Genomic DNA, 27,521 nt, shown 5'->3' on the forward strand with positions numbered 1-27,521 from the left:
CAAGATTAAATGAATTGGATAATTTCTGTATAGCTCAAGTAAATGATTGTTTGCATCACAAAACTTGCTACTGAAACTGGCTCCTTAGCTGTCAGGCAGAGTAAACGTTAGGGACTGAGGCTGTGGTCGCAGTGTCTCTGGCGTGATATCTGTGCGCTATCAGGTCACGATAAATATGATTTGGCTCAGACATGGGAGACAAAGTTATATTTCCCAGAGTCGTATTAGCTAGAGTTCACAATACGGATGTAAAGTCCATTTTATGATTTTATGCTCACTGGGGTGGGGGATGCATGGAAAGGACAGGTAAGTCAGGCAATACCTAATAGACCAAAAAGCCTTTTGGCACAAAAATTAACACGGCCAAATTTTTTGGACCAAATCAGAAGCAGAAGAAAGCATTTAGTGCATATCAACACTCTGCACTGAGTGGCTCTGCTCTTTAAAAGTCTGGCCCTGGGAGCCAGATAAGAGCTGGATGTCTTGTGTTATCAGGCCATATCTTATGAAACTTTTCCACGCCAGACTCTTGCAGAGCAGGCTGAGACCGTGAGGAGGACACATGCAAACTCCAGCAAGCTATACCAGCCCCACAGAAGTCCTGGGTGCTGTTATTCTGGCTCTGTACACTGAGCAAGTTATTCATGCCCTAAAGAAAGAGCAGCTGTCTCTCAAAGTAGAGGAGGATGGAAAGCCACCATTCTGGCAAGATAGTTTCCCAGTATCTTTTATCAGGCATATGCCATTTTCTAAGCCATTTTCTAACAAGCATAGCACAAATCAGAGCATTTCTAGACTAGGCCGGTGGTGTTTGGAGCTAAAGTGGCAAACAAATGGGATAAGAACCCTGTGGCCTGCTCACTTGTTCTTTGTGCCAGAAGAATTTCTCAAATTTCTCAAAGGTCTTGCCTCTGTGGAATAACAGAGTCTTACTGAGGAATTACCACTCGTCATTTTGCATCGTCCCTGGAGCCACACAGGGCGGATGGAGTGAGGCATGCATTGCCTTTCTCTCCTTACGTAAAGGCAACATCAACATACAGGGCTGCCTTTCTGGCGGGGGGACAAGTGTTGCGTTGTGTTGCACCTCCAGCCGTGCTTGCACCAAGGGCAGGCTAAGCCACGACCCAGGCAAATGCCATCTCCTGCTCTTGGTGACACCTCGCTCTTGCGCTGCACAGCTTGAGGGATGGGAAAAGGAAATGCTTTTTGCCTCGGTCACTACTTAGAAATTAGGCATAGACCCAGTTTGACTGAAATGGGGCTGCTGTCTGCTGGCAGTGGGGTGGCTTTCCAGCGGTAGGCTTGGTGACCTCCTCACTCGCTGTCTGGAGTTGTTTGACACAGGGACGGTCCCTGCAGAGGAACAGGGGTCCCACCACCAGCACAGACTGTGCTAAAGAAACCTGCGAAATCCCACTTAAAGGTGTGTAGCCTGGGTTTAAAATGCTGGTGGAAATATTAAGTTTGAAGCACCAGCTGGTGGCTGTTGGGGTGTGTTGGTGAGGCAGCACAAGAAGGGCATGCCTTCATGCGTGTTTATTTCTGCTTTGAAACCTCTAACCCAGCACTTCACATGACCCGTCTATTCTGCAGTGTTTTGTTAGCCATGTAAAACTCGGTGTGGTTAAGACTGAAAAAGAATATGAAACAGAACTCCTACTTGAATTCTTTTTTAACTTGGCAAGTTTATACCTGCATCTTAACCACACTATTTTTACTTCTGCACTCCTAGATTCAAAGGACCCTGACTTTGGGGAAAAACAGACCAAAGTCTGCATAAAGATGTGCTCTCATTTCTGTACGCTATGCCTGTTGCACAAATCAGGGCATTTCTTGGAGCACACAAAAACTGTCGCCTTTCACATCACTCAAGCAAAGGCTGTTCTAATATGGGCCAAACTGTAACACAAAATAATTATGTCCATGGAAATTCAAATCTTGCAAAACTAAATATTCAGATCCTCACTGACATACTGCAAATACATTTGAAACATTTTTGCTTCCCAGGATAATAGCTACATAATTAGGCTAAGCCTTTCACACTTTCTCTTTGAATCCATTGGATTTATTTACCAAAAATCATTGCATAGATATGCCCAGCAAATGTCTTAGAGAACCGTTTGTAACCAAATTAAAAGCTTAAATACAGAGATTCTCTCTTCGCTAAGTACTGGCTTTTATTAAAACTGTGAGTTGCTCATACTTCATCCCTTGCAGCCTCTTTAAATCCTCTGTTTGACATTTTTAATGTGCCATGCCGGTTCTAATACACATTACACAAAAAGAGCTATTATAAAATTCCTGACTTTTTCTTGTTTGCATGACAAAGAGGGAATGGCAAATCCTCCAATTGCACCAGATAATCACTCTCCTGTGAAAAGCCTACAATCCACATCCTCTGTTTTCCTCTTAGCTGAGTTTCAACCGTGTTTAGTCAATAATTTTATTTTACGTGTGAAGCCCATAAATCACCTTCCAATACACATTGGACAGTGAAGAGTCCTGGTAGATTAGACATCAGCCACAGGAGAAATCACATCTGGATCCAGGAAAGCCGGGTGCTGCTGGAGCAATCAGGCATTTTCATTTCATGTTATCATGGTTTTTTGAAGAGCCCTCACTACACAGTAGGACCACTCTCCGAAGCGAAGACTAATTGGATGGATAAAGGTTTACAGGATCAGGTCTTCTGGCATGAGAGAGAGACCATTAAAAATCCATGAACTGCAGTTTTATCCAGGTGACTGTCACTGTATAAACATAAGAAATTCACTGCTGGAACTGAATTAGCCCACACTTATAGAACATATCTGAAGGAAACTTTGTCAGCCACCTGAACATTGCTTAGATGCAGTTTGTTGCCCGAGCCTCCAAAGCGGTTCATCGTGTGACTGCATTTGTCCCATCCCATGAGAACCAGTAATGTTCCCTTTAGCTGGAGAGGCAGTCCAGAGGGAACAGCCGGGTGTACGGCACCTTCCTAAGAGGCTGAGACGGTCAGCAAGATTTCAGCAAAGAACCCCTTCCCTCCTCTTATTCACAAGAGCAGGAGTTTTTGACCTGAGTTGAAGTTGAGGCGGTCAAATGAAGTGGATATTTTTCACTGCTATTTGTGTCTTGGGAATGAATATAACAGAAACTATTGATTCATTCAGAGAAAGACGCTACACAAAGGGAAAGATTAAAGAATGTACTGCCTCGGGCCATGCACAAACTTAGTTTGTAGTCTATGTTTCCATTTTAGCCTTAAAACTCAATTCAGCTAAATAAGGTGCCCCCTTAACATCTAACAGATGCTTTATCATGTTTAAGGAGACAAGTTTCTTAAAAGGGTATAAAGACAAAATGAGCAGTAACAGAAGTGTTTAGTTAGGCTCTTTCAGATGGCTTTGTTGCCTTCCTCTGCGCACAAAACAGGCTGCCTTGGCTGACACTTGTTTTAATGAGGGATGAACCACAACGGGGTGCTTTTGTACAAGTTCATTGTGTCGGGTCCTCCAGCCAGACTTTTCTCAGGGCACACCATTCAGCTTGGACATTGGATGAAACTGGACCAATTTTAAATCATTTACAGAGACATGAAACTGGACCAATTTTAAATCATTTACAGAGACATATGAAATCCAAAGGACTTTTGATGCTGAAGTCATTTGTATGTATGCTCAGGCACGTTACTGCTGAAGAGGATGAGAATCTGCCCCAAGTGCCACACTCCTTCACGCTTTTACTGATCACATTTTTTTTTTTCAATTCACTTCTCCTGGGATTGGTTTCAAAAATAGACTTCCGCATCTTATGCCAGCAAAGGCCAGGGAAGCAAAGGAGGTGAGCTTCAAGTTTAAAGGTTGACTTCAAGGCAAACATCCAACCCCCCCCCAGCCTCCAGGTCGGCTTTTCTCTCCAGAGACAGCTCTCTGTTGTGGTTGTTAACAGCTTTCAAAATACCAATATTCTTCATCCACGCTGTGGAAAAGCAGAGTGGTTTCTCATGTTCACTGAAAGGTGATCTGCCTTTATATAAAGCTGCCTTCTTTTAAGCACAAGTATTATGAAACCCACAGGAATCCATAAAGAGTGATGGGACATTTTTCTAAAATGTCAGGCCTGTGCATCTTCCACCTTCTGTGATTCAGAAGCAGCGTAAAAGGCCATAAACCATTCAACTGCTGTGATTCACTGCCCTGATTCACACGCTTGATACAAATATTCAGAGATCAAAGCGGTACCTACCCCCTAAAAAAAAGATTTTAAATGATTTTTTAATGCTTGCCATAAAGATGAACTTCCAGCTAAAGCATTATTCTCCTGACTGATATTGGCTATTTTAGGTAGCAAGTCCCCTGCGGTAAAGATTGCCGCTTCCTTTAAGAATCATATGGTGCGGTACATAAAGCAATGTACTCTGCAGTTGTGTTTCCTCCCTGACCAAGGCTGAACACGAGACACTGACCACTCAGGCGTTTTCTGGGCAAAAGTTTACAGGGAGTTAAAAAAGGATGGAAACTTATTCCCCGTGAAGGAATCTGGAAGCTCCCCTAAACCTTCTTGTATTAACTTTGTAGTAGATGAAGGTGTTAAACTGGCATGTGTCTACCGACGGGGGAGTGATCCTTTTAAGTCCTCTGCTTCGTCCCCACTTGTGGAATTTGTTGTGCCAGTGGGACAAGGCTGGCTATAAAACTCGGTCCCACTCAGGCAGCCTGCCACCACATCTCTGCCGAGAGCAGCCCCGGGGAGATCCCCCCTTCATCTCTGCCGGGCAGGCGGCTGCGTCGCCGACGGAGGAGGATGGATGCGAGGTTCGCCCGGATGCTCTGCGTGCTCTGCCTGGTCATCACGGTCGGAGCGTTTACCCAGGAAGGGTTCAAGGAGGTGTTGCTGAAGCGGCTGGGGCTCTCTGAGGTCCCTAAACTTCATAAGAGAGACTTGGTGGACCTGGTTATCCCAGACCACGTAAAGAACAAATACATCTCCATGCTGAAGCGCCACAGGGTGAAGCGCCGAGCTTTGCCGAGCCTGGCCGGCATCCTCAGAGGGATCCCTGGCAACGCAGGTAACATTTCGGCCGTCGCTGGCGGGAGCTCACAAAGCCCTGTGCCGCTGCCAGGGGAAGCTGCCCACGCTCGCCCACCCGGCCACAGGACGGGCAGAGGCAAACCCACGGGGGGAATGAGGTTTGGGTCTGGCTGCCAACCTGAGCTGGGTAGAAGAAGTGCATGTAACAGCATCTTAAAGATTAACATACACTTGTAACTCCTTGCACCTGGAGAGGGGGTCCCGTAGTCATCGCAAAGAGCAGGCTGCTGCTGGCGCTTGACGAATAGAATAGAAAAGCCTTGGTACCCAGGCAACATTTTGGGCAGGTAGAAAAATGAAGTAAAAAAAACCCCCAAACGTCAGTAGACAGTGCAGACCTTGCAGATTTTGGGTCAAAACTCCAGAAAGTCCTCTAATAGGAATCACACCTCTTTGAGGATGTTTCACTCTCCCCCTCCTTTTCTTTTTTTTGGTCTGGGAAAAAGTATCAAGGAGGAAATCAGCTGTACAGGCACAATGGTGTCTGTACAAGGACACTTAGAGCTTGTTTCACTTTCAAAAGACATACACAGCACCCTGGGCAGCAAACGAAAACACTTTTTCATTGCAAGTGGTGCAGTTTCCTGCTTTCACACCCAGGGCTGGCACAAAGAGATGTGCACCTTTCAGGGTTTGCTCAATTTGGGGTCAAATTATATAGGAGACTTCTTTCCTCCAGGTTGCAGAGACTCAGATGTAGGAGAAGAATTAGGGCATTTGCAAGACATTGATTCAAGTATGCATTAGAAAAGGTGTGTTTAGTGGCTGTCTCTGCCACAAGGGCTGGATGTGGGAGCATGGAAGGAGTGTGTGTTGTGATGATAATTGTGGACGAAGTGTGGGGGCTTTGCTCAACAGGATGGCAATGGCAGGCTGTCTTTTTTGTTCCCAACGGGCACTGGCATGGCAGGAGAAGTCCTCTACTCTGACACCACCATGCGCCAGAACCTGATCTTTGACATGGAGGGCAGAATACCTAAAAACAGCGAAGTGACGATGGCTGAACTGAAGCTCTTCAAAAAGCCTCTGGACAGAGCAAACCTGCCTGCCAAGCAGTCTCACAGGCCTGTCTCCAACGCCAGAGTCAGCGTGTACTGGGTGCAACGGCAGCACGATGGTACCAACAGGACCTCCCTGATAGACTCCAGGTAAGAAAGGGACCTCTCCTGAAGGCAGGACTCTAGTTACAGGGTATGGGTCCTCTGGGCCGGGTTCTGGGTGTCATGTGTTTGTGCCTCTGGTCAGTCTGATGGGGTTACATCTGTAGAATCAGGCTCTATAGCCTCTAAACCCAGAATGAGTTTGTAAGAGCGGATATTAGGTTAAGACTGCAATATATGATGATTCATTGAAATAACCTATTTCTGTGTCAAACGATGCTGCGTACTGCTAGGTCTTCCCCTCTGAAACCCTCCACCTGGTTCACTTCTCCCTCACTCTAACTCACATGGGCTACGGGCTGCTGGTATTCTTTCCATTGGCCATTTCAGTAGCTGATATAAACAAGTAAATTATGCAAAAAGCATCTGATTCTGTAGCTTTGAGCTCTGTGGAAGTTTTACAATCCTTGAAGACAGAATTAGACATCAAACCAATTTTGTGCATGGGTAGAAACTTATGGCCTTAATGCAGCTAGGACAGGAGCAGGTGGGAGTAGTGGTGTTTACCAAGCTGTCGTCACTAATGCTGAGGCTGCATATAATCCTGCACTGCCGTATTTCTGTGTGAGCATGAGTGAATGCCTTGACATGAGCATGCACAAATGGTTTTATTTAGGCCTTCAGTGTCTGTTAGATTTGCATGCTTCTTTTTGAGGTGTGAGTTAATGACCATGGGTGCTTGCCCAGAGCGCTCAGCAAAAATTATCGTGTAATCAAGGCATGTGACAAATCTACGGGAAGCAAATAATTCTGCTGCAATAACAGGGCTGCTAGCCTGGGCTTTATCTGATGGGCTTTTCTCTAATGCCAAGTCCTTATCGCACAGGCTGGTTCCTATACGCGAGTCAGGCTGGAAGAACTTTGATGTGACACAGGCTGTGCATTACTGGCTGCGAAACAAGAGGCGGGAGCCAATGTTCCTGGAGGTCTGGATTGAAGGGGAAAGGGTAGGCAGCCATGCCTCGGAAATGGCCAAAGCTGTGCGTTTCACTTCTCAGGACCCGAAGGATAAAGCCCTAGGCAAACCTGAACTGGTGCTTTACACCCTCGACTTGGAAGACTATGGGTACGTAAACCTATATCAGTACTGTCTCTGGTGTAGCTTTGCCCCTGAGTTATTGTACCGTGTGTGCCAACGCAGGGTGTGCAGCTCTTGCCCTTGTGAGTAAACTGCTGTGAACAGAGGAGTTAGAAAGTTGCTGCTCGCTCAATCACACCTCTCCTCTCCCCATATGTGTTGTCCGAATATTCAAACGAAACCCAAGCATGGCCCACATTTCATGTCTCAGGGCCCGCCCGTGCTATTAACAGGGGGGATCATTTCTCCCACCTTCCTGCTTTCCAGTTACGGCACCAGTTCTTGTTTCTCCCTTGGCGCGCAGGGGTCCCGGGGACTGCAAGGAGGAGGCGGTGATGGGGAAGTCCACTTGCTGCCGGCAGAAACACTACATCAACTTCCGCGAGCTCGCCTGGACGCAGTACTGGATCATCGAGCCGGCAGGGTACCAGGCTTACCAGTGCTCGGGGGGCTGCCTGCAGCCCCCCAGCCCGCTGCGGCGCTTCGGCTACGGGGAGCGCACCTGCGCCGTGGCGGAGAGCTCCCCGCTCCCCATGATGTACCTCATCAAGAGGGGCAACCGCACGGAGATCGAAGCGGCCGAGTTTCCCAACATGATCGTCGAGAAGTGCAGCTGCGTGACGGACAGCATGGCGCTGGTGTGAGATGCAGGCGGCCAGCCAGGGTGGTCACCCAGTCCCCCGATTCCCCACAGCCCTGCTCAGAGCCACCCCGGTCCCCAGCCGTGGGGCCGGCAATAAAGCTCCCACGCGCCCCACTACCCTGCAGAGAGGGTGCAATTAAAGGCACTGTCTGTATAGATGGGCTCAGAGCAGCATCCATCTTCACATATACCTATGTGAGGGGTACCTATGGAGCCTAACGCTTCTCAGGGCCCCCTTGATGCTAGCCAAACTTCACTGAATTTGATGGAGCTGTGTCCAATTTATTTTGGTCCCCACCCCGGAGTGCTGCAAACAGCTACAGGCAAAGGAGGAACGATCATCACCAGGTGAAGAAGTAATGGGCGGGTTCAGCTTTTCATTCTTAGACTCCTGGTTTTAGTCCTTGTCTAAGTCATGTTTATGGTGAACTGGAGAGCAGAAGCACTTACATGTATATATTGTATTCACACAAGCATACACACGTGTACATATATATAGTATATGAATATATGTATGTATTGTCTACATACATATTGGATATATACATACCATCTACATACATACATATATGTACATAAAGTATTGTCTATGTTTAGAGCTCAAGGGAACATATATATGTGCGTATGTATCGTATGCATATATGCACATACATAAAACATTATCTGAAAGTCAAAGGATTATATTTTTGGCCCCTGCTCCATGGGCTTAGCACAGTTCTAGGCAGAATTTAGAGTCCTGAAGTCAATGGGAATATTAGGACTTAGGTTTGCTCACGTGAGTAACAGTTTGTAGAATCAGACCCTTATTTTTCTGGTTGTGTATTACAGTTATTTCAATTTAGGAATATTTTCCAAGTTTTGCGTGCTTTCAAACTCAAGGCAACAATAAAATACAATTATTAAAGTAGCCATGTGTTTGCTTATGTTTATTCTTAGGTCTAAAAGTGGAGAGAAAAAAATCTGTCCTATTTCTGAAGGTAGCCCAGTGCCCAGCTCCTATAAACATACGCACACTAACAGCTCTTCTCAGTTGCCTGTGTGATCCTGCCTGCTTCTGGTAAAGCTTGCCTACTCAGGCAGGGACTGGGACTGGGCTGAATGGGCAGGTGAAGCAGAGCGCACACCACCAGCACTTCTCCCTGAGCTGCTGCGGAGTTTGAGCCAACGCTTTCTTAAAGAGAAAACCTAGAAACATACCTGACAGGCAAGAGGTGATGCTCTTGGTGTGAGCTGCAGCAGTGCAGTGCCAGAACCTGCAGGCAATCAACTGGGGCTGGGGTGCAGAAAGAGATGAGCTGCCTCCCACCCTCTCCCTTCCCAGGTGAAGCGTTTTAACCCTGACCCTTCCTTATGGACATCTGACCAGCAAACACATCCCCTGGAGAAATGCGATGATAATGTGGTTTAATCCCCTTTTGAACTGTACTGAACTGCTGGCCAGGGTGTGACTAATGATAGTGATTGCCACACTTTGTGTCGGACTCCTCTCCGCAGTTCATAACCTACTGAGCTACCGGTGGCTCTGGGGATGAAGTGGTCGCTGCTGTTCCTCTCTGTGGGACGTGATCCCTGGGGCTCCGGCTGAACCCACTGCTGGTGAGAAGGCTTGGAAATGAGTTTGTCTGGCTAGACAGGGTGGCCGGGGGCCATGGACCAGCTGAAAAGAGGGACCCATTGGTGTCTGCGTTGGCTTTGGGTCATTCACCAGGAAGGCTGAGATGTCAAATGTCCCTGCTGCCCCGCAGGACCCCAGGTCTGAGGTCACCCCGGCATCCCTGCCCTCACCTTGGCCCGTGGGTCGGCTGGCACCTTTCACTTGTGCAAACGCCTGTTGCAAAAGGAGAGCTTTAAGGGGAGAAAAAAAGGCAGAAGCACAGACTCACCGGTCACCGGCACTGGGCTACAGCACCATGGGTTACTGGAATCAGAACTGGATGAGCCCAATCGATCTCTGGCCGTTTCCCTCTCATGAGTACGTAATGGCATTGGCGTTCAGCCCCAGTTCCTCCCCACCCAGCTCGGGGCAGGGCATAGCCTGAAGGCCATGAGCTCAGCTACCACCCTGAAGAACAAAGCCTAAGATTTATCCACACACACTCCTGGGGAAGACAGTGTTTGAACTGGTTCTGGCCTGAGAACAGAAGAGCATTACCTCTGGCTTCTCTCCAGCACTTAGACTCCAGACATCATCCCCCAGGCCTGGGAGAAATCCCACCCAGTGCGATGGGGGCCAGGCTGCTGCGGGAAGCGGGGAGCAGTGTGTCGCAAGCAGGGATGCGAGGCTGGGAGCGGCGGGGTGGGCAAGGGCTGAGCCCCCTTCTGCTCCCCTCCACCAGGATCCTGCACCGTGTCCGGCTCCCCTTGCTTTGCGTCTGGCTCCCTTTGGTGTCCTGCGAGCACAAGGTACATAAAAGTGAGCAGCGGGTCTGTGTGTGACAGCCGGGGGAGATGGCGAGGGGGAGAAGGTGGCCGAGGAGACCCGGTGGGGTTACTCTGGGGAGAACTGTGGGTGTCGCAGCGCAGGGACAGGGCACAAAGCTGTGAGCCATCAAGCCCTGCCAGCCCTGCCACCAGCGGGGATACTTATTTATCGCTAGGGGAGCCCCACAGATGTGACGGCATCTCCCTCCTCGGTCCCACCGCCCCGCCGCGTTCACAGCCCTCGAGCCCAGCGTGCGGTCCCGTCCGGGGCTGTGAGGCCGGTGGTAAGCACAGAGCGGGGGGGCCTGGGGAAGAGGTGATTTATAGAAAGCTATAAGCATAGATAGCCTGGGTGGCTACGTGCCGGGCTGGGCATCACTGACACCCGTATCTGGCACCTCGCGTCCCCGTCTCTTTGTGCCCGCAGTCTGTACCCCCGTCCCTTCCCACCAACTGCACGTGGGGCCTCCTGGGGACCCTCGGGATTGCCCAGACCCTCCCTGCCCTGACTCCATGCACAGCGGCACCGTCATCTGTCGAAGTGGCTGAAAAATTAAGCTTCTTAATTGAAAATTATCTAGCTGTGCTATTGTATAATGGATGCTGTGGCTAGTTTTTAACCCAAATCTGGACTGAGACTCCCTGCTTTTGGGGGGACAGGACATCGCTCCTCAAACTCTAGCTGGCTTTGTAGTGAAAACGCAGTGGGCTCGGAGGTCGGGCTGATGTGGGGAAGGCTGCAGAGATTTCTACAGCGCAGACTTCTAGGCAGAAGGCTGTGGATGAAATACTGCCACACCTGGGGCTTTTTCAGACATCAGCCCATGCTGCAGGAAATTATCTCCCAGCCTGTCATCTTCAATACGGGCTGCATTTACTGTGATACCTTCTGTGTGCTACCTTGCTGCTTTTATATCGGTACAACTTGTAACGCATGCAAAGGCTGTCAAGCTGTCATGTTATCCTTTCTGTCTGAGCGGCACCAGAGTCTCTGAGGAAAGGCAGAACATCTTACGTACCTGGCAGCAGCGTGGTTCAGCATTAACATTTATGCTGTGCTGCAAAACAAAAAAGGCAGAGCAGTGCAGCGGCGTAATGAACCACATCTACTCAGAAACTATTTCAAAAAATGTAAAGATGTTTGATGCAAAACCAGCGTTAAAACATCGGGCGTCCTCCTGCACTACTGAAAGCTCAGAGCACCCGTGTGATGCTCAAGAAGGAGTGTGCCGTTCATGTTAAGTTAGTGTTAGTCCCACGCTTTAAGTTAAGCTCTTGTGTAAGCGTTCACAGTAGCAGCGTGTGCGAGTTAAAGCTTATCACGAGCGTAAGCTCTGACCTGCGTTCATGGCACTGCTCACAACATGATCCGTGACGTCCTGCAATATTTAATGGAGGTGGACGTAGGGAAATCTATTGGTCTCACAAAAGGTTTTCTTATGAGTAAGGCTTGGGCAGGAGAGCAGCATTTTCTCTCTCCATTATCATTACCTTTTAGGAGAGAGAAAAAAAAGTTTTCAGCTGTATTAAATGCCACTGCTAGCTGAGTTACATTACTCTGATCCTTCCATGGTTTCATTTGAACCAAGGATGCTCTCCCATTTTCTTTCAAAATCTATGAGAAGATGCAGCTTTACCCTGCCGCTGAGACCGTATTTCCTCTCCCCCTCTCTTTTTGTCCCCTTTGCATTTCACAAACTCCTACCAAGAGTGTCTGACACTTTGCCTTTCAGGGCAGCCTTCTAATTGCCAGCCTAAGTGGAAAGTCAGATGCCCAATCCACATCCCGGCAAAGGTGATAATCAGGGGAGCTCCTCCGGCTTTGGCTGGGAACAGCTGGAGTCTGGGAAAGGGGAACCCGGAGCAAACAGAAGGCGGGAGGTGGAGATCCCGCAGGACTTTGATATTTTTAGAGGAGCCTCTTAACAGTCTCAACTTCTCCCTATTTTTGCCATTAATTTAATGTGAAATTAGCTCCTGTGCAAAGTGCTGGATTTGCAGCCAGGACCTGAACTCCTCTGTCCATTCCTGGAGCAGGTGCAGGAGAGCAGCGTGTGCTTTGTCAGCGCGTTTCAGAGTAAAACAGAATAAAAAGCTAATCACAACTGCTGTCTTCTGGCCTGCTCTCCAGGGGTACAAGGGCCCTCCAGAGCTGCGCGGGTGCTGGGATTTCCTACAGCTAAACCAGCAGGTACAGAACGGCCAAGAAACAGTTTTTAACCATGGTAGGAGATAGTTATCTGCAGATACTGGGCACCTGAAAGTCATGTCATCAGACCACAGCTCTCAGTATCCTTTTGACAATTGCTGAATCAGGGCTTTTTTAAAAAAAGCTATTTAGTAATTTTGTTTTAAAGGCACTCCTAATGTTTATTTGTGTTTTTCTGTTTACATTTTTCCTTCTTCTAATTTTCTCAGTGACGATAAACCTGCCCCTTTGAAAGTCTAAGTACCTGTATCCCCTCTAAAAGTTTGTTTTCTCTTTGCTGAAAATGAACGCAATCGGTTCATAATCGCTACCTCTCCCATGACTGCCAACTTCCATCCCAGTAGTCCATTAACTCTGTCACCCTTAGGAGGTCTCAGCTAGTTACTATATGCTGGATGCAATACTACACAGGTCATAAGGTACCATCTCTAACCACTAGACATCATGTTTTCACCAAAAAGTGTAATATTTTCAGCAGATGTTTCACAAGCTGGCTGGCTCCTTATAAACCCTGCTCTTCTTTCCGTACATCCCAAGTAGGTCTTTCAAGAGCTTCTTGCTCCTTTCTGCGCTGCAAGTTTTGTGTAAATTCCTGATTCCTTGTGCCTGGTTAGAGACACACAGGGAACGCAGCGAGGAGAAGCAGGACGGGAAAAAACATGCGTTCAGGCCACGGGGATGCTTCCCAGGCAGGGACAGCTGCTGGGTCTAAATCCAGATTAACCATCCTGGATCAGCCAGCGCCTGCCCAGCCTCTGGCAGTGCTGGAAAGCAGCGGTGCCTGCCCAGCCCCTCCTCAACAGCTGGAGGTCAGCGGAGTTGTCACCTCCCCACCTTCAGGTGCCATTAGGGATGTTAATCTGCAAAGCCACCCTAACTGCGCAGCTATAACTGAAAGCAAAGCCGGCTGCGAGGTGGCTGGGTTAACTAACTGCGGTGCGGTCTTTAACATCTCCCGTTAAATGTTTTGGAGGAACCTTTAAGATTTAAAAATAGCACCTTCCTGAGAATAGGCATTGCTACAAACAAACCTTTAAAATGTCAGTGTTTTCCAGAAAGCAAAATCTTGGATAAGAATGCATTTCACGGGGATCAAAAGGATCGATTTTGGCTGTTTCTGGAATAGGCAGAATGACATAAATGTGACCTAATATCCCCACTCTGCAGCAGCACCGTATGCCTGTGCACCATGGGACAGAGCCAGGGCCTCCGGTCAGGTATTTTCTCCAAAGGGCTGAGGGTTTGCTCAGCGCTGCACAAACTGGACACATCCTCCGCCGTTAGTTCAGTGCCACCTACAGTAGCAAGTGCAGAAGCTGTCAGACTCGGGAAACCAAAGGAAGAAATTCCTGCACGCTCCAGCAAAGTGCTGTCTAGGTCAAAACACCAAAGTGGCTTTTTAGTAACTTGTTTACTCATCCGTGTCGTGGAGGTCTGCGTAGGCGAGGAAAATGGGAAGGGAGCCTTTTGGTTGAAGGCTGGCAGCTGTCGCTGTGTCTGCTGGTGATGATCCTTCTAAACTTCCCCAAGTTATTTCTCTCTCTGACCTGCCCTGTTGTCTGCTATTTTTTGTGTATTATATGTACTCGCATTTCTTCCCAGGGTATAGATGGATCTGTATGAGGTGAGGAAAAGCCCGCCCTCAGGTTTGTGCCAGTGTTTTCGCTAACTAATTTTTTTCAGTCAGTAACTCTGAAATGCAAGAGAAGCACGAGGCAGTGCTCTAGATCTTCTAGATGTTTGAAATGCATTTAAAATGACAGTTCAGAAGAATTCTTTAAGTCATACCACTTGCTTGTTGGGGAAGTGTTTGCGTGGGAGCATGAACCTTTTCTCTGGAAAGATGTTCACAATTTTGGTGCATTTACAACCAAAAACACTTTTGAAATCCAAAGCTGCATTAATCCTTGGAAAAAGAAAGACCACCTCTATTCTGAGGCCATTCTGTCCTATGGAAATGGCCCATACTATGTTGGAAGATTTCAGTTTATGTTCTTTTTTTTTACTGGTATTTGTCGACTTCTTTATTTTCTTGCCCAAATTCTTAAGAAAGCTTCAAGCACTTCACCTACTTGTTTCTGTTCTGTTGAAGGATCAGTCTGAGTCCTGTTTGTTATCCAGTTATTTTCTGAAGGATGCCTTACGGACACGTGAAAAGTCTAAGCATCGCCAGCGAGTGCCCGTACGACTCTCCAGACACAGCATTGCTCTAGGCTAACCCTTTACGTGGTGTCCTGGTTTCAGCTGGGATAGAGTTCATTGTCTTCCTAGCAGCTGGTACAAGGTACAACTAGGAACCACAACACACGGGCAGATCCCAGAGCAAGCACTTGTTCCTCTAGCTCAGCAGAAGCTAAACAACTCCCAAATAAACGTGCTGAAGTGTGGAGCTGGTTAAAGGTACAATCTGTTGTCCCCTAACACAGATGTAGGGTGTATGTTTTAATTCTGGCACTGCTGAAGACACAGTTCATCCATAATGTGTTCAGCGCTACTGCTGGTTTAAAGTATCCCAGTTCCCCTTCCCCAACCAGTGTTTATTCCCTACCCTGTGTAATGCGACTTCAGTTGTGCTGGCACAAATTTGTGAGAGCCACATCATATGCCCCATCAGGGAACTGATCGGGTTTAACAAGGCACCCACAACAACAACAAAAAGCAAATGGGTGACACATGGGGTAGACATGGAAATGGCTGCGTCAGTGCAACCGAAGCAAGACTGCAATTACAGTGAGGGGAAATAACTTAGGCAAGAGTTGTTGCCAAAACACGTCATTAAACTGGCCTGTTCTGTCTTGGCCCACACCATCCTTGCCCTACTCCAGAGGAGCTTGAGTGTGTTCATACAGCTGAAGGCTCTCCTGACCCAGATGATGCGCCCGTGTTTATGAGAGCTGGCTGTAAGCACACCCAAGGCTTGCCACCCAAGCGGGACTGCTGCCGGTATGTAACATTCCCAGCTGACACATTTACACCAGCAAAACTTCATTACGTTGAGGTGACGTCCCAGGTACCCTCCATTCCAGTTTCCTAATGAAATATATTCACTAAACCCCATTTTCTTTCTACCCAGGGTCCACTTGTCCTGTCACAACCCCCATGAGATGTGATGTGCAGAGCCTCAACATCTCTCTCCTCTCCCCCCCCTTTTTTAATTTTCCAAGACTCTCTTACAGATTGTCAGATATGCAAAGTGCTTTACTGCCACCAAACATCTTCTTACCTACTAGATCATTTGCTGCATTTAAGTCACTGTTCAACACATAAACCAGATTTTACTAACGATAAGCTGCAGAATGCTACGTTCATTACTTTTGGATCTCACATGCAGGTAAACAGAGAACAGTTTAAATGTGCTTTAACAATTCAGCCCTCAAGTGCCACGATTTATGTTTTCAGAACACTGTGTCAAACAGATCCACAAGTGCCGGGTTTGTGTGTCATGGTGTAATTACCACCACTGCAAATACCTGCCCATCCTTTTCATAACTCCTCGGGATGCTAACAAAGCTTATCTTGTGGATGTGAATTTAGAAGTTGGGGATACTCAGCTGAAAGGATACCAAGAACTTTTATTTAACCACATCAAATATGCTTGCAAATAGGTAAATGCTCTCAAATCTATCTTATGGGTAGAAAAACTGCAGTACATGCAGTGTTTTTGACTTGCCTGGACAGCAGCTGCTGCATTAGAAATAAATTCCGCACTTCCCCATGCCCACCCCTGTCCGCAGCAGGGCCGAGCCCCCTCTCCTCCAAACCACGGTCGGTGCAGAACACCCCAAGAACGCCCTCCTGGCCGGCTGCCAGGGCTGTGGGGGGGTCCGAGGGGGGGGCCAGGGCCCCGCAGCCCAGGCCCGCAGCGACACCTGCCGGCGTGGGTCGTGTGTCCCCCCACGGAAGGGGGACATGCACAGGCCATGCACACACACAAACCTCGGGGGGGGGAGCGAGCCTTTGCCTGGGAAGGTCAGGGAAGGACAAGCTGTCAGGTGAACCAGCACGCTGGAGCAGCTGCACCACCACCACTGACCCAACAGCTTGCCTGCAGAGTCTGTCAGGGACAAATCCTTGAGCTTTGACACCCTCCCTCAATCCAAAACTTCTAAGCATGAACAAAACAGCTTCTGAGGAGAGAGGTCATAAGACTGCAAAACTGACTGAAGTATCAGATACAAGCTGCTCATGTCAGAAACGTTAAATACCACACAAGTGAACTGATTTCCTAGTGTTTGGAGCCCATTTCCTGCCAGTATTGCAATTCAAAACTTTATGAGCCAAACTTTAAAACAGATAAATGGATGGTATGATGTCAGAACACAAGAGATAAAATATTTTTCAAGCATCTCTACAAGAAAATCAGATAAGCAGATCATAAACATAATATTCTCCAGCATATGGTGGTAAATCTGAAATGCGAGGCACTGAACTAAACATTTTTTGAAAGCCTCGCAAAGCAGAGAAGCGGCAGCTGCACCCGCAGTCATGCGAACATGCTGCTTTTCCAGCAAGGGGCCTTCACCACCTCACAGGATAACTCCCAGCACTGAGATGTCAGATGCTGCTCTATGATAAAGCACTACCACTGCAGATATTTAAGTCCTTGGGAGACCATTCCATTGTTTTTACCATAGGGAAAGAATTAAAAAAACCCACATCCTGAATTTCCCATTCAGCTTCAGATGATCACTCTGTATCTTACAGACCTTCAGCAGCCAGCAAGCATATTCTTTTTAATTTCTTAAGGATGTGATTCTCTCTTTTCCCTCACTCAGATACTTTTCCAGAGCAAAAGAAGTAAATACCCTTATTAAACTTCTTCTGAAAGAAATACTTACACACGTTAATCATTTGTATCATACTGATACCTGACATCCCAAAGAAACTCACAGAACAACATCTTTATTTATACTGATCTCATCCATATAAAAATGTTCTTTTTATTTAAAGAAACTTCAGCTTTTAAGCCTGGATCATAATGTTTCTCATTTGACAGTTGCAACTGCCCTAACTGGAATGCACATTAAAGGAGATTCAATATAAAGCTAAGAAACAATTGCCATTTTTCTTAAAATAGGTGATGACGGTGTCATACAACCATTTTCCAGAAAACATTCAGGTTATTTCTTTCCATATACAGAGAGTTTGTTCTACCTGTTGCATTAAGACTTGTTACAACCATTTGTAAAGCTTATCAAAAGACAGTAGTTTCACTCCTTTAATATTGATCATATTATATGCATTAACTAACTCGCTATCTAGCAACTTACTCTGTGTTACATTAATCAAACTTCATCAAGAATAGAAACAAAAACTATCCAGGGATGCCAAAGAATTATATGTGGCAGTACAGAATGACAACAGAGTAAGAAAAAGTTAAAAGCACATGGATACAAAATAATTTTTTTTTGAAATCACTTTTTTTTTCCTTTAGAGGGTTTTGCAAATAAGGCAGGATCGATCTGGTCTCTAGACAGACCTCTCACTGAAAAAAGCCTTGCTGCTCTTTCCTTTAAAGTGCCTCCACATTTCAGTCCTAATGACATCAATTCCATCTTCAGTTTATCTAAACCCAGGGCTTCCATTTCAGCAGCAGAGTTGAATGCCAGTAGGTCTATTGGTTCCACCTCCTGCAAAGAGAGAAACATCCCATCAGACTATTATTATTTTCTTCCTGATTGGGGGGGGGAGAAACAAGTATAGACAGAATGCTTCATTTTACAGAAGACCTTCAATTAGGATTATCTCAAATTCCTAACTACTTAATAAAGCTGAGCAATGTCTCAATATGTATTACGTTGGATATTTTCATTATTAGCGGTACTTATGCTAGCCAGGCAAAGTATTACTGCATCATGTACAAGCAAATTGACGCTAGCTAGCATCGTAATTGTAGAACATGCAAATTTTAGCAGAAGTAACACACCCAAGAGCAGGGTAAATGCCCAGGTGAGCTTTGTACCTGGTGTCCAACTGTGCTGCTACAATTCTACTCCTCACAGTGCCTCTGCTAGCTAGTTAAAGGCTCAGTCTTACATGTCCAGACAAGCTGCAGATGTGCTTAGGCTTGCAATGTACACAGCCTCCAAGAGAGAAACACTGGTCATTTTAAATTATGAACAGTGCTGAACTTTAAAAATTATGCCACTACAATTAACACATTCTACCTGCAATAGAGGAATGCCGAAAAAGTAAAATAAAAAAAATAAGTGGCAATATTTAATCCTATTCCTCTGGAGACAAAATAGTCGACACTGTTTTTATCCCCACAGAAGTTAAGTACTCTTAAGAAAACTGAATTAAAAAGAAGAGCCCACCATCTCACCTAGCAGTTCAGTAGCTCAACCTTGGCTTCCAGAGGCACAGCAAAGCCAAAAGCCCCTTTTTAGCCCGATGTAGAATATAACCAGTACACCCCCAGCAGTAGCAGAAAGGAGGATGAATAGTTATTTCTAATGCAGTTACACTGTAATTATAGAAAAAGATATAAAAGCACCCTCTTTTTAGTAAGGTTAACCAAAAAGCAAGTTCTGAAATTCACCTCATCCTGCCACAAGAAAAGGGATTAAAATTTAATCTTAAAATGAAATTAGTATATTTGCAGAATAATCAAGGGTGAAAGGGACCTCTATAGATAGTCTAGTCCAAGCCCAGGGCCTTGTCCACACAAGAACATGGGCAAAGCCTGAATAACTAAAATGCTGGAATTACTAACACACTGAACATTAACACTAAACATTAACACACTAAAAAGGACACAAAAATCTAAGCCCATTTAGTTCAATACTTAAAAGCACATATTAGTCTTATGGTACGTATCATGGTGGAGTTATCAAAGAGACTTCAGAGCAAGTAATACCAGCAGTGGGAATGAGACCACTTCATTATAAACTCAGCAAAAACAATGCTAGCAGAATTAGAACCTTTGTCCTGCTAAGCATACAAAAAAAGACTGGTTGCCTCATTATTCTCATCCTACTTAAAAAAAACAAAAACAAAAAAATCCATCAAGGACTATTATAGAAATATTTCCAGCTGTAATAACAATCTGCCACAGCATTGGTGGAGTTTCCTGTTCTAGGAATAGACAGTCTCACAAATACTGAGCAAAAGGTAAACAGTGAAGAATGGTAAACATCCTGTTTAAATTTGCCAGCTCTAATATTACAGTAGATGGTAAGGTTCTAATTTATCAGATTACATCCTTGGTCTTTTTTCTATTTAACTGTATTAAACTTTCACTTATCAGAATTCAGTCACTGGCAGTAGCAGCTGATGGTAGACTTTCTGCTCAAGCTGAAAAAAGGCAGAAAATCCAAGCAACTCCCTAGCCTGAAAAAAAAGCCACATTTTGTTTTATTCCTAGAATAATCCTACATTCATTACCCCTAAAGAGTTTTAATAGTAATACTATGCAAGGAGCAATGAAGCACAAGTATTGGCGCCTTTTACTGCCAATTATTAGTTGGGTTTTCATCAATTCAGTGGGAAAAGCTATGCTCCCTCTTGGCTGGAAGATGGATCCAAAGCCTCTTCAGCAGAAGAATCCCAGCCATCCTCCTGTCAATCACCAGAGAAGGAACCTCATGGTCAGCACTGCTTCTGATCTGGCTGAGGGCTGCAACACCAACCCAAATTGCCAGCAGAGATAATGGTATGGCAACAGTACAGGCCTGCTTCCACCACAGACGTACCAGGTGATCCATTTTAAAACCACTCTTCCACCATCCTTTGCAGTTCAGATGAGGCCCATCATTTACACTCTCTAGTGAAGGAGCTGCTGCTTTCAGACTTTCGATGGTCAATGAAGAACCGAAGCTTGCAGCAGACTACTGAGGTTCTCTATGAACTAGACTCAAGTCTTTTTATAATAAAGACTGAGAAAGACTGATCAGCTGATTGGTTCAGGGGGCATCTACTTGGAACAACTTCTAATTTAAACACTGAGTCCAATTATAAACATTAAGGTCAAATTATGTTATAAATAAGATTAGTCAAATTGGACAGTGTTTGGTAATGTGTCAAAAAGAATCAGTAAGAGTCTTTCATCTTACAAAAGGGTTTTTTCCTTTCTTCCCCTCAATGAAGAATTTTGGGTCCAGAGTGTATCTATTTATGTAAAAGGAGGAAAAAAAACAACAAAAAACCTCAAGAGAAACATGGATCTCAGGAAAGACAATACTAGACAGCCAAGGGCAACTGCATCCTAGTAGAAACTCTAGGCTATTAAAATCTTAATTGTATGAAGTTCTTCCTTGACTGTCCTGGCTTCAGCTGGGATAGAGTTAACTGTCTTCCTAGTATCTGGTACAGTGCTATGTTTTGAGTTCAGTATGCAAAGAATGTTGATAACACTGGTGTTTTCAGTTGTTGCTAAGTAATGTTTAGTCTAAAGTCAAGGATTTTTCAGCTTCTCATGCCCAGCCAGCGAGAAAGCTGGAAGGGCACAAGAAGTTGGCACAGGACACAGCCAGGGCACCTGACCCAAACTGGCCAACAGGGTATTCCATACCATGGGATGTCCCATTTAGTATAGGAACGGGGAAGCGGGGGAGGGAATCGCCGCTCGGGGACTAGCTGGGTGTTGGTCGGCGGGTGGTGAGCAATTGCACTGCACATCATTTGTACATTCCAGTCCTTTTATGACTACTCTTTTAATTTTATTAGTGTTATCATTTTAGTTTCTTCTTTTCTGTTCTATTAAACCGTTCTTCTCTCAACCCACGAGTTTTACTTCTTTTCCCTATTTTCTCCCCCATCCCACTGGAAGGGGGGGAGTGAGTGAGCGGCTGTGTGGTGCTTAGTTGCTGGCTGAGGTTAAACCACGACATTGACCCATTCTACTTAGCATCTTTTAAGACAATGCTACCATACTACAATTCAGCTTTCTCTATGGAGACACTGTCAACCAAGAGCCTTCTTTGGCTGCAGTTTCCATTAACTTGCTACATTCCATTTTCACAAGTCCTACGATGAATCTTCAGGTAAGCTGTTTTTCCTTTTAACCTTGGGATTGTGCTCTGAATCAAACTCTGGAGATTCTCTTAGCTTATGGAGACCATGATTCTAATGCAAGCATGTACATCTAACACGCTGAAGTCATTGGATACAAATCCCCTCCCCTTTTCTGTGATCCACAAAGGGAAAACTGATTGAGTAAAAGCAGCTAAAGAAAAAGACATATCACATTTTGTACTGCTTCATACTTACTGTGCTCTGTGACTGGTTTGTTTCCTGTGCCTTAGAAGAAATATTTTCTTGCTCCTCTTCTTTTGGAGCTTGGGTTACCTCATTCTTTTCTTGGGCCTCTTCCTTCAGGGGCTTTGTCATTTTGCTGTTTTCTTCAGCTGGAACTTCAGCCTGCCCACCTGCGTGTGTCTCTCCTTGCAGATCTCTTCCAGTACCTTCTGGCTGCTCCAGTGGTTTCTCAGTTGCACTGGTAGTTGGACTATCATCTACCAAATCCAGAGAGCTGCTTGAACATTCATTTGAGTTTCCAGCATTTTCATTATATCTGCTGCCTGATGGACAACTTCCATCAGATGCATGTGGGGAATCATCTTCACTGTCATCCTCACAATCTGAACTGTCAGGATCATCCAATCCTTCCAATCCCAGCCTGGCATAAGCAGTACATTACAAATGAATATTAATCTATTTTCACTTTTTAAAAAATTATTTTTATTGTCACACTTTCTTTCCAAAACTCACTTCAGGGAGCTGCAGTGAACTACTGTAGCAGCTACTTAGGATAGTTTAGTAAATGGAAGAGCTGCTAAAACTGAACAGGACCCAACATCCCCGGAAAACAGGTATCTTTTTACAGCATTCCCAATACAGAAATGTGTGCTACCTATTGCTATTCCAAACACTGCTGGAATCATTAAGACTTCTCTTTCATGTCACATTAGGTGAAAAATGCCAGGAAAAAATAATAATCTTTCTTTAGTTCATTCTATATTTAATTCATTAATGAAAAAAAAAAAAAGAGACATGAGAGGTATACAGAATGTAACTGTATTAGTGGGGAGGGCAGGCAAAGGTGCCTGTTTTTGCAAATAAAGATCCTCTGCTCAGCTGGGACAGAATTAAATGAATGCAGAAAGATTTACTTTCAGTTCTCCAATTTAATCAGTTCAATTTAATTTTACTATTTAAGTCTACATCTCTGATAAGATGTTGCTTGCTTGTATGCACCTAACCTGTCATCCTGTTCAAGGCTTAATACTTACTACTCAAGAGAGTCATAATACTTACCAAAAACATTTTCTTTTTCGAGATTTTGTTCCATTCTTTCCAGGTTCACCTGGACGCTTCCGACTACTGCCACTTTCTGGTGACACCATTTTGCTTGAAGTGGCCTGCAATCCTTCAAAACAAAAGTTAAAAGTCTACTTCATCAGTACACAATTCACATATGTTGTAAATTCTACTTAACTTTTACTTTCAGATGCAATTTAAAACACCAGCTGAAAATAATCACTATTGGTGCACATTTACATAAACTCAAAACTTCAAAATAAACTCAGTAACAGCAAAAGCTTTCTTACACTGCTCTACTAAGGCACGGAGTCAATCTTAAAACTGGATTCTTGAACTGAACTCTCAGTTTCTACATCCCATTCAGCCTCAAGTTTCACTATCAAGCTGCCAGCAAGGGAACCCTGCATGGGTAACTAACTACAAAAAACAGTAAGTGAAACAAGGTATTTTGTAGTTAGATTCTATTTCTAGTAAGACCTATTTATATATTATCATTTCACTGAAACTTATTACATAATTCTTACAGCTGAACTAGCAACACTACCTTCACAGAATTTTGTTTTTATTATGATGACACTATAGCACAGCAAGATGAAGCATCACTTGTATCTGTGTTACATTGTTCCAAAGCAATTTAAGAAAAGCAGTAGCCAAAAAGGAAAAAAGAAGTCCAACAAATTTTACTGGAATTTAAATTTCATTCCATTGAAAGAGTTACTGTCAGCACCTTTTTTTTTTTAATTTCCATACCGGAGTGAGGCTACAGGGACTTTTAGTTTGCTTTATTTTTTGAGGAGAGAAGGTGAGGTTAAACTGCAATACCTTTAAGGACTGAATCTTCCAGTCGCTCAGCCATTTCATGACACTGCTGCTGGTAGTCCGGATTTGTGAAAAAGTGCTTTGGCTCCGCAAGTTTCCGCTGCAGCCTTTCCAAGCGCCTTTGCTCTTTTTCTGCTTCCCGTTCTGCTTGCTGCTTCACCCATTCAGCCATCCTGCAGGTGACAGAACCATGAAAATTAGAGTGTTTCCAGCATTTAATGTAATATCAGTTTGTTGCTTTGCAATTACTCAGTGCTTCTACCACCTGCTAGGATGGGAGACAATGGGAAAAGACAACTAACAACACCCAGGGGAATTACTGAAGGAATGTATAGGGATTCTGCTACAGAGAACAGAGTAAAGTTTATTTTGGAAGGCATAAACAGCAGTAAGGTCACATATCCCCAATACCATGGTCTTGCAGCTTCAGAGAGAACTGTGAGAATTCCAGATGAGAAATCTAAGAGGCACAGAACAGTCTCTCAGAAGCAGGCTGCAGTACAATCACACCTATTTTGCAATAATGGAATTAAAGTCAGAAGAATGCTGTTGGCTTCCAGTCCATCTGTGCTTAAGATTTCACTTGTGCTCTTTTTAGTATTCAAAATAAAATTTCATTGCTACAACAGCCTGTCATTTGACCTCTTTTGTTAACAGTGAACTACATGGTCAGTTTATTTTATAATTCTAGCTTCTAAGAAAATGCCTTACGCTTTTTCGTGATTGACATCTCGAAGTCTCCTTCCACTGAGATCTCGGCAAGCCTCTCTATTTGTTGTCTTTTCAATCTGAGCACCAAGTGCTCGCAGCATAGACCCAAACCCTGAGGAAAAAAGTAATCAGAATTAGCTAAACAGAAACAAATGAAGATGAGCTAGTACACAACAAAAGAATTAATTATGGAAAAAGAATACAGTGAATTCAACACTTCTCTCCCTTGATGCAACTGAAATAAAGTGTAAGTTGAAAGTTGCAACATGTTGGACAATTGTCATTGGGTGAAATGCTGAAACCCTAAATGAAAAAAAAGGTATCCAGCACTTACCACTCATCTCGTTTTTGTGCTCCTGATATCACACCAGATGAACTCCAGATTCACTAGAACCTGTGCAGCACTTCTAACATGAAAGCCTATTTCTGGACTCCCCCAGTGAAATGGTTTGCAACCTTTTTTCTCTCAAGATAACATTTTGGGTCCTTTCTAATTTAGCCAGGATATTCCTCTCCCTTAAGCCCCTGCCAAACTTAAATTCCCTTTTCAAAAACTCTAACAAAAAACAAAATAACTTTTTTAGGAGACAACCTTAGCTGCTTCATCAAGATGATCATGATATACAATGTTATGCTGGAGAGCCCCCCAAAATAGATTTCTACACACTCCTCAGCCACTAATTACTCATAGGCAAGACTGCTCATTTCTCTCACTCAGTCCCATCTTATTTTGTCCCCAGCTGGAGAAAGACACTTGTTTAACTACCTCAAAGAAACACAATGTGGATTAACATTAATATAATCCTTCAAGCAATTTGAAAGTGCCAAGCACTGTTTTTTTAACTAGAAGCTGGACAAATCTACACTTTTCAGTGCCCCAAAAAGTACCTTTAAGGAGTGTTACAAACAGTAACCAATCCAGACAGCCTACTGTATCATGAGGCAGAAAAAGTACTGTGTTCAGCTAATAAAACAAAGTGCTGCCATTAGTGAGGAGAACTTCTGTAACTCGTGAAACATGCCACTGAATTTTACATTGTGAAGTACGCGGGCCTAGCTGCTACACCTAGCCAGGTTATGTTCCCCAAAATCAACAGCAATGCATTCACTAAGGTGCTAAATTAGGTCTGATAATAAAATGCTCAGTTCTCTTCTAAACCTGCATAATCTCTATTCCCTTGAGATTACACAGTAAGTCTCAATAGTTCTGACCTGTGTTTGTTTCCCTGTTTTTATCAGGATTTTAAGTCATAAAGTCAAAACAAAAGGAACACTTTAGAAATCAGACAAAATCATTACAGAACAATTTTAAACTGACCCCAATGGCACATCAGCAACACAGAGTGAATCACAGAATGTGTATCCTGTGTCATCCCAGGATAACTGAAGCTGGTGGACAATAGGTGAGGAAGAAGCATCCTATACTATGAACTTCTACCACGTGTACCACTTTTAGGGCTCTTAAAGAAACCAAAATACCTCATAAGCTATTGCAACAATACTTATTTCCAGTTCTATCTAAAACTGAAGAAGGCAAAGTAAGATGAGCTGCAGTCTGATGTGAGGCTGCACAACTGTTCAGCATTTTAGCGCAACAGCTGGAAAAATGGATTAAAAAAGCAAACATACTGACTCCAATTACACTCAAATACTCTGCTAAACTTGTTTCACCCGTCATATTCCATTTTAGGGAATGTCCACATTGTCAGGGGCTGCATCATTTTATACGATTAATATACATCTTCAGCAACACAGTTAAAATATTTTGTCAATATAAGGAGTCTAGCTTAGACTGGATTTTTTAGTTCTTAGGCTACTGAGATCTTGGCATTTACATGCTTTTTCAAATAAGTGAAGACAAAATCAGTTAGGTCACATAACATACTCAAATCACAGACTATCTGTACCTGGAATATTTGTCCTAAGTGACCACGAATGAAACTTAGGAGCCGAAGAAGCCAGGTGCTTTTAAACACAATTTCAACTCTGAAGTCACTCTGATGCATGTCACAGATTTCTACTAATAGAGCTAAGCTGACCAGGGTGTGAAGAGGTACGCCAGCAAAGCTGTTAGCTGAACTGCAGCTTCCCTGGTCAACTCTCAGCTTCGCATGTCGACTTTGGTTTCAGCTCAGAGACGTTATATCACAGTCATCCACATTACAAGAGATCTGCTAATAGATTAGGACTGCTGCTATCAGTATAGACTACAGTATAACAAAAGTTTTTTAATTGGTAACAAGCAGTTAAGCAACAAACCTCCTTTTCCACCACAAAGTCTTGGTTCCAGACTATAAACGGCTCCATTCTGCAACACATCTTCATCATTAACCAGTCGTCCATTACATTTCACATACAAGCTTTCTTCAGGAATATTCTAAAAAAACAGCAAAATTGAGTCGTATAATTGACTTAAAATGAAACATTCTGACAAAAAAAGATCATTAAGGAGTTATGTTTCCCTCCTTCCTACAGGAACAGAAGGCAAGCAAAAATCAGACGATCTTAAAAGCATAAACATTCTCTGTGGTGCTTTTAGTTCCTGTTTACCAAAGAATTAAACCCAGTCTAAATCAGCTTGTAAACACGGATAGGGAAAAGCCATGCTACAGGAAAATTTACACTAAACGCTCAAACGCCGTATTAAAAACAGACGCCGCATTTTTTGAGCTGTAAAGAATTTAAGATTGATCTTTCATATACATAATAAAGATATGTAAGAGACTACAGGATTCTCTTACAGCCAACCCTCCTGCTCAGCTAAGCGACAGCAACGAGAAGTAGCGTGCCCGCGGTCGCGACATGCGACAGCCCCCTCAGCGCCCTGACGGCGAGCGGGACAGGGGCGAGGGCAGACATGAGGCCTGCTAGCCCCCCTCCGGTACCGGGACCACCATCCCCCCGCCCCGAAGCCTGAGGAGGGGACGCCAGCGGTTTCTCCCTCACCACCTTTCACTCACCAGCGCCCGAGCCCGATCGCGGAGGAGGCCGCGCACCGAACAACCGCCGGGGGGCAGCGGCCACGGCCGCGCCCGCGAAGCCAACGGCTCCCGCACCAGCACCGCCATTGCTCCACGGCGACGCCAACGGCCACTGCGCATGCGTCTGTGACGGCGGCGGCGCACGGTCAGGTGACGC

At 44.8% G+C, this 27,521-nt stretch overlaps 2 protein-coding genes across 2 annotated transcripts; one reads left to right on the forward strand and one right to left on the reverse strand.

Moving 5' to 3' along the window:
* Window positions 1-4,812: 4,812 nt before the first annotated feature.
* Window positions 4,813-7,961, forward strand: LOC104838215 (left-right determination factor 2-like). Its single transcript, XM_010577843.1, has 4 exons — window positions 4,813-5,056; window positions 5,990-6,227; window positions 7,066-7,305; window positions 7,622-7,961. Exons 1-4 carry the CDS (start codon window positions 4,813-4,815, stop codon window positions 7,959-7,961), a joined length of 1,062 nt encoding a protein of 353 aa, XP_010576145.1.
* A 10,040-nt stretch (window positions 7,962-18,001) lies between these two features.
* On the reverse strand, window positions 18,002-27,451 carry SDE2 (SDE2 telomere maintenance homolog (S. pombe)). Its single transcript, XM_010577721.1, has 7 exons — window positions 27,344-27,451; window positions 26,643-26,760; window positions 24,384-24,495; window positions 23,676-23,845; window positions 22,848-22,959; window positions 21,801-22,209; window positions 18,002-18,220 (listed from the first exon to the last, which is right to left on the reverse strand). The coding sequence occupies exons 1-7, from the start codon at window positions 27,449-27,451 to the stop codon at window positions 18,005-18,007; spliced, it is 1,245 nt and encodes a 414-aa protein (XP_010576023.1). The 3' UTR covers window positions 18,002-18,004.
* Between the last annotated feature and the right edge of the window lie 70 nt (window positions 27,452-27,521).

The sequence above is a fragment of the Haliaeetus leucocephalus genome, unplaced genomic scaffold (genome assembly GCF_000737465.1).
Source record: "Haliaeetus leucocephalus isolate CR32 unplaced genomic scaffold, Haliaeetus_leucocephalus-4.0 Scaffold577, whole genome shotgun sequence".
Taxonomy (NCBI): Eukaryota; Metazoa; Chordata; class Aves; order Accipitriformes; family Accipitridae; genus Haliaeetus; species Haliaeetus leucocephalus.

Coding starts and splice junctions, on each gene's coding strand:
- SDE2 (XM_010577721.1), bottom strand. CDS start 27,451: ATGGCGGTGCTGGTGCGGGAGCCGTTGGCTTCGCGGGCGCGGCCGTGG. Junction 26,761..27,343: donor GCGATCGGGCTCGGGCGCTG/GTGAGTGAAAGG, acceptor CTGTTTTTTTAG/AATATTCCTGAAGAAAGCTT. Junction 22,210..22,847: donor CGAAAAAGAAAATGTTTTTG/GTAAGTATTATG, acceptor TGCTTATGCCAG/GCTGGGATTGGAAGGATTGG.
- LOC104838215 (XM_010577843.1), top strand. CDS start 4,813: ATGCTCTGCGTGCTCTGCCTGGTCATCACGGTCGGAGCGTTTACCCAG. Junction 5,057..5,989: donor AGGGATCCCTGGCAACGCAG/GTAACATTTCGG, acceptor CTGGCATGGCAG/GAGAAGTCCTCTACTCTGAC. Junction 6,228..7,065: donor ACCTCCCTGATAGACTCCAG/GTAAGAAAGGGA, acceptor CTTATCGCACAG/GCTGGTTCCTATACGCGAGT.